The 6,757-nt window shown below is 39.8% G+C and overlaps 1 protein-coding gene across 3 annotated transcripts in view; it reads right to left on the reverse strand.

The window, feature by feature from the left end:
* rftn1a (raftlin, lipid raft linker 1a) overlaps positions 1–6,692 on the reverse strand; it is a 26,748-nt gene extending 20,056 nt beyond the window's left edge. Inside the window, exons 1-2 of one of the 3 annotated variants that reach the window (XM_077590973.1) lie at positions 6,446–6,692; positions 3,391–3,540 (exon numbers count right to left, since the gene is read on the reverse strand). In XM_077590973.1, the coding sequence (XP_077447099.1) occupies positions 3,391–3,538 (148 nt within the window). In that variant the 5' untranslated portion in view covers positions 3,539–3,540; positions 6,446–6,692. Of the gene's footprint in view, positions 1–3,390; positions 3,541–6,440 lie in introns of all 3 variants that reach the window. The other 2 variants (XM_077590975.1, XM_077590972.1) reach the window with 2 other exon arrangements.
* Between the last annotated feature and the right edge of the window lie 65 nt (positions 6,693–6,757).

The raw sequence follows: 6,757 nt of genomic DNA on the forward strand, positions 1-6,757 counted from the left end.
TCTCTCCACTAAGCTCCTTGATCTAGCCCGCTTTTGGTAACTACATCATCACATTTTTTTGCCTTTGCTTCTCGGGTCGCCGTTTTTACTCTGGCCCTTTATAGTCAAGATGACATTTAAAGGCGAGATGGTGTCATAGGGTGCAGCTGTTGGATGATAAAAGCGTAATAAGGCATTTGATTTGCGCTTTATGGTGAGGCGGGGCAACATGTGAGATGTCTGACCCTCAGGCCCAATTCTACGTTGAGTCACCGTGACCTCGTAAGACTCTGATGGACAAAGTCGCACTCAACTAGTGGAATCTCTAAATTCGGACGCCCCTCGGGGAACGAAAATCAGAATTTGACCCCTATGCTCCGGGTAGATGAATTCAACTCTTTGGTGACGACGCTTGACACCTAAAAAGTAAGTGGAGTACTCTCTCTCTTGGGGTTTCAGCACTAGTACTTTAAAAGATTAGCTCTCAGTTGAAAAAAAAAATAAAGCTACAAAAGCAGACAGTCTGAAGCTCTCAGATCCAAAAGTCTTGAGTGGAAAGCACTTTCAAGCTCCCCTCTGAGAACCCCACTTTAGTCTAATAAACAGTCCAATATCTCATAGGGGGAAGCGTCTGCGATATTTGTTTTTCATTACAGCGTAAGAGTCATCAAGTCAGCCTGGCGGGCAAATGTTATTATTAATGGCAGCTAAATTGAATTAGAGCGTAGACTTGACCGCAGTTTTTTTTCAATGTCACCGATGGACACGAGGATGCCTATATCAACCTCCCTACACCCGCACAAATAAATCCCTTTCCTGAGAATGAGGTCTCTCAATCTCCACAAACAATCAAATAATCCTTCAGTGCTCTTGCTCTCTATATCGCAAATAGGGGGAGGCTCGCACACAAAACACACAATCAATTCACAATAACCATCTTCACTCAGTGGCTGCTGTTGACGGCGATAGCTCAAAATGGACGTGTGTCATTGTCAATGGAATATGTAACATTAAGTGCATTTTAAAAATGGAAAAATTCAAAAAAGGGTTTAAATATACCAGAACAAATATATTTTTCTTTGGAATACTAACTTGAACTAGAAGCGTGAAAGAATTAAAACAAATCTAAACTTAGATGTGATTTTTTATACAAACTTAAGAAAATAAAAATTAAACAAATAAGAGCTGAATAAAATATTAAACAATAAAACGTAATTCTTTGATTATTTTAGTTCTTTATATATTGATTAAGAGTGAAACAATCTTTTCAAACTATAAAAACTTAAAATATACACTAAACAAATACATTAAAATATTAGAGAATTATTTTTTGATAATACATATAATTAAACAAATTCAAAGAGAATGAAACTTTCTATTTTAAAATACAAATATATGAACAAGATTTACTAATAACATTTTAAAAATAAATCATACCAAAAATATAAAGAAAACATTAGAAAATGAATATATGTTTTATTTATAGAATCTAAATAATCAAATTCAAAAAATAATAATGAAACATGATCATTGACTGCATACCCTTCAAACTAATTTGACGTCTACATCAGTCAACGACAGCAAATGAGTGAAGACGGCATCAGGAAATTTACCAAATAAATCACCCACCTGCCTCCTGGAAGATAACAATAACTTTTCACAAAGTGTTTCACTTGCATTAAAAAAAAGCAAACGGTTTGCTATGCCATTTTGTCTGCTGTCATGTCAGTCGCGGCGTTGCATCGTTAAGTCACCCGCAGAGGATTGCACTGAGCTTCCCGCACCTGTTTCGGCTTGTCGCTTCATATTGTACACGGCGCTAGCTCATGAGGGCAGAGCAGCCGTTTTGTTAGGTTCGTCTTAGCACTTCGCCTCGTTTTGCTTGTCTTTCTGCCGCGTAGACAATCAGACGGGAGGGAAACAACAGGAAGATTTTTTTTTTGTATTTTTAGAATCGGCGCGCCTCTGGAGGATTCTCGTCAAAACTTTTGTCAAGACGCTAGCAGCGCACACCCACGCATTACTGGATGATTTTTTCAATATTCAATGAAAAATGCGCATTAGCAATGTTATGCGAGGGAGAGGGCACAGACACAGAGATTTTAGAAGCCCTTTTGCCTTCAGGACACTCACAGTATGAAAACAATGGTTCAGCAGAGATGCTGACCTAATCGTTTCACTTCTCTGGTTTAAGTTGGAGAAGCAAATTTTGAAGTTGGAACTACACAGAGCAGAATTGCAGAAAATTTGCAGATGTCACGGGCACAAAAAATGTTTCCAGAAAATGCTTTTGGATGAAAACCAAATGGCAATTACATGGCAAATGGCTTCCCCGGAACTGTGACAAATGAGAATACCTCATCTAATTGTGACATTTCGTCAATGTTACCACAACCTTTCAAACTGAGAGCTACTTTGTGGGAAATACAGCTTTGCTATAGTTACATTTAATTTCACATTAGAGTTGATAATTACAGATATTCATCTACGGAATGACAGTAACGGTAACTAAAGTAGTGACTACTTTGTAACGCTAATTCTAGTCATGTAGACACGTAAATTCAATTATTATTCTGTTGCATTACTTCTCCATATCAGTGCATTTGTTCTGACTGTCCCCTAAAACCATTGGTGTCAAATTGTTGGCTCACGGACCAGATTGGGGCCCGCGGGGCAGTTGTTTTTGGCCATGTTTTAGCTCATTTGGACATCGAATTTCAAAACTGTAGCCTTAATGTCATATAATATTGCTTGTTACGTGATTTTATGTGGAATTGTGAAGGTGTAAATGGTTTCTTAAATTAAGTATTGACATAGTTTGTAATCGTAGGTTGTGGTTAGGATTTCCTGGTACTTGGAGTTTATCATCTATAAATTGCACATTTAAATGTAAACACTGATTAAAAGAATCTGAAACTAGACGTTTGCCAAGAAAAATTGAGATTGCTTAAATTATTTGAACGAAGATTTGTAAAAACATGAGTTGCACCAAAAAAATAAAAAAATAAGGAGATATTTGAATTTTGAGCTATAGCTCATTAAGCCGCAAATATACTGGTCAGACCCACTTGATTTCAAATTAAACTATTTCTCATGTGTGTCACGCTGATCATTTCTCACAATTTAATAAGGTAGAACCAGATGATTCTATACTAATTGGCTGCCATTGGTGCAGATAGGCATCCAATCTATTTGGACTGGGAGGGTTGACAGCAATCATTTGTGGTCAACCTCTCCTCGTCGTTAGTGCTGGCTACAGCCTTGTCTGGTGAGTCAAGAAGCCTCAATAAACAGAAAACTAACACATGACTCTCTTTTTAACTGTTCGAGGAACTGCTATTCAATCACATGCCTTACTGAGAATCACCAGATTGAATCACCCTTAAAAAAAAACTCTAAAATCTCTCTTACCTTCTTTGCCCAGGAGAAAATCCAGGAAATGGTATGTGTAGGACACCCCAACTTTAGTCTCCACTTGAGGTCTCCTCAGTGTGGAGTAAATGTTCCCAGGACTTTGCGTTTCGTCGTTTTTCCGCAACTTTGGAAGCCTACACCCCATATCTGTAAAGACCACACGGGCAGGTTTGAAAACCTCAAAAATTGATAGTTGCTAAATCTAAAAATGAATTCACACTTCTGGGAAAGTGTCTGCTCCTGCTGTGGTAAATAATGGGTTCTTTTCTCCCACACACATTGGTGTAATGCAATAATGGTGAAATATGAAACTGTCAGCCATTACCTGCGATGCGGCCGTCTCCTAATCAAACGTGGCTGATTGGGAGCGACGTGTTTGATCGGAACGAATTAAAGCCGAAATGAGAGTGATTTCCTGCCCCGTCGACCGTGGACTCACCACGGCGGAGGATGGAAGAGAGCGTGTTGTAACGCCATCCAATTTATATGTTGATCCACAAGGTCAGCATTCCATCACAAAGAGATTTTCTCAAGACGGAGCCAGACCAACAGGCGATTAAAATGACAATTTATAGCGGCTGAGATTCGACTTCTCCAAAGCTCGGGTTTATATTGTGATGAAAACAGGATTGAGATGCTTTTTCGAGAGAGAAGGCATCGGTGGAAGGATGCGTGTGACGTTTCAGCGCTATTGACAAGAACGGATGTGCCGTCTGCCCCTTTGTGAAACTGGGCCTTCAAGGGTTGGGAATGGGTTAAAATTCCAATAAGGCTAGCGTGTATGAACATTAACTCAGCTAATGATGTGAATAGATGACAAAGCTTATGATGCGTGCATCTCGAAATGGCAGAAAGTGGGGGAAATAGATCATCAGTTATGAAACTTTCGTACATTAGCTTACAGCCTCGAGCATTCTTTTGAAGATATATTCAATTCTCATTTAAGCACACATGCTAGAAAAATATTCTCGCCGGGTTTGTGATTTATAAAATACATTTCACAGCCACTGTAATTGTATCTTTAGGCATTGGTGAGTAAAGGCCAAAACACTATCAAGACACACTGACCTACATTTGCAATCTGAATTCATATCTGTTCCATGAAATTGTATCCATTTAATATTGTCATTTTCACGGGTACTTTCTCTTACCTGCTCTGCTTTCTACTACATACGGATGTCATTTTTAGTTTTTGTCAACTTGAATGATTAGAACTAGTATATCCCTTGGTACATTAGCACTGATAAATACAATGGATGGACAATCTAATAGATGATTGATTGTGACGCCTTCAATATTGGGCGAGTGTTTTTCATCCCATTAAAACATAGCAATTAATCAACTAATGGACTGATAATCTTCCCCAGAACTGATCAGTGCAATTTAAGCAAATGCACATCCCGAATCGACCTATGTAAAAGAGGGATTGCTCACGCATTTAAAAATTAAAGACTAATTTGACCTCAGTGTGAATGTCCATTTGGCTATTTTAACTCATTCAATGACTCCCAATCCATTTGAACTGGGAGGTCTGGCATCTAATAAGGGAATGTTCATTCGCTGCCAACCTCCCAGTTCAATAAGATTGGACGTTTATCGCTGGGAATGGCGGCCAATGAGTTAAATGTTGTAAAAATATATCAACTGTTGAGCATTATTTGGGCCCAAAACTAGAGTGAATATGTTTTTATTCATCTTAATTTTATTAATGTGGTTTCTCTTAGCATTAATGCAATAATTATTTCTTTTACGCGGAATGGTAGGCGTGGGATTGGCAAATCGACTGCTACGGATTTTTCTTTCAAAATCTAGTACTTGGAATTTTTTTCTGGTCTTTCTACTTTTACCCTCCCATCCGCTTAGTCCATCGGTCTGTCAGCCTCTAATAGTTCCGGCCACAATCGTGATCCCCGCTGAGCCCGTTTGGAGGCGTAATCTACAAGAATGTTTCCTGCTAGACACTATGATGCCTGAATTATGACCGGTTTACAGCTCTGGCAAGCATTTCTTGACTCCCAGCCTTAGCACACCGTCTCGGCATGGAGACAATTCGACCTCATGGTCGAAGATAACACTCAAAAAAGGGACTCGGCAGCCAATCAAGAAGTAAAACTATTAGTGGAGGAACTCAAGGAACTTCAATACATAGGAACTGTGTTTCTCCACATGTTGGCTTCAAACTGAATTTTTACCACTTGCTCTAACACAAGCGGAAAAAAGGGGTCTTGACAGCAAAAAAGGGAAAAAAACTGCCATTAAACATGAAGCGACAGGAGGCAGATAAAAAGCCAAAGCGAGGGGAGAGAATGTAAAAAGGAGGGAGGCAGACGGGAGTACGGTGGAGGGCTCTTCATTTGAGAATCTCTTGTAACAGAGGATTTGTGTGAGAGCGTAATCCGTCTGCTCCCGCTATACTATACTACTTTAACACAGACGAGGCAAGGAAGGGGGAAATTTTGTTTGGTGTGGCGTAACAGACGTCCACTGGGGAGGCGGAACTGTTCAGGATACCATTGACGTCCAATAGATTTGAGCTGGGAGGGGATGTTCATGTTACGATATCAATGACTGCGATAGATGTCCAATCCATTTTGACTGGATGGGCTGTCAGCAAAGGATCATTGCCACTTAAAATGGATTGGACGTCTAAGGTCCTTAATGGCAGCAAATGTGTTTATTTTTTTTCCTTCTAACCCATGTACCTGGAGTAATAATTACAAAATATTAACTTTGCAGGGCATTTGTATTCTCTGCATTTTAGAAGGATCATTTAAGGTTCATTAGAATAAAACGTGAAATTATTGAAAACCCTATGACGTCTGATATATTAACCCAAACAGAAGGTAAAATGTCAAAATGTTTTAAACAACACCTTTACGTTAGTACAAGTACACTTTCGATCTATTTGAACTTTTACCATCACAGCTTGTTAATTTCATCCCCCAAAAAAACTTTAAAATACCACATAACTATCCATCTCATTTGTTATAGTGGCTAAAAGTGGCATTCAGGTCAATAACGGACTCAAAAGCGAAGTAAAAACTCACCGAACCTTGGTGCTTGTTGAAGCCGCCTTGAGAGCACGATCCGTCGGAGAGGAGCCTCCACGGCACAGCCGGAGGAGGGAGGACAAGACACGCGTGCTTTCTGGGCTGGCAGGCTCCCGGTATGCGGTGTGGAGTCTTCCGAAGCAGGGGACTCTTCTTCCTGCGCACTCACTTGGAAGACTTTTTAACAGTGGCGTTATTTGGGACGTCTACGCCCCCATCAGGTAGTTCTCATATAACAGCCCTCCTCCAATCCCCCCCCCAAAAAACAAAAAACGCCCACCTTCAGTGCCATTAGCCCAGGGTGTCTCTAAGTG

The sequence above is a fragment of the Stigmatopora argus genome, chromosome 21 (genome assembly GCF_051989625.1).
Source record: "Stigmatopora argus isolate UIUO_Sarg chromosome 21, RoL_Sarg_1.0, whole genome shotgun sequence".
NCBI classification, from domain to species: domain Eukaryota; kingdom Metazoa; phylum Chordata; class Actinopteri; order Syngnathiformes; family Syngnathidae; genus Stigmatopora; species Stigmatopora argus.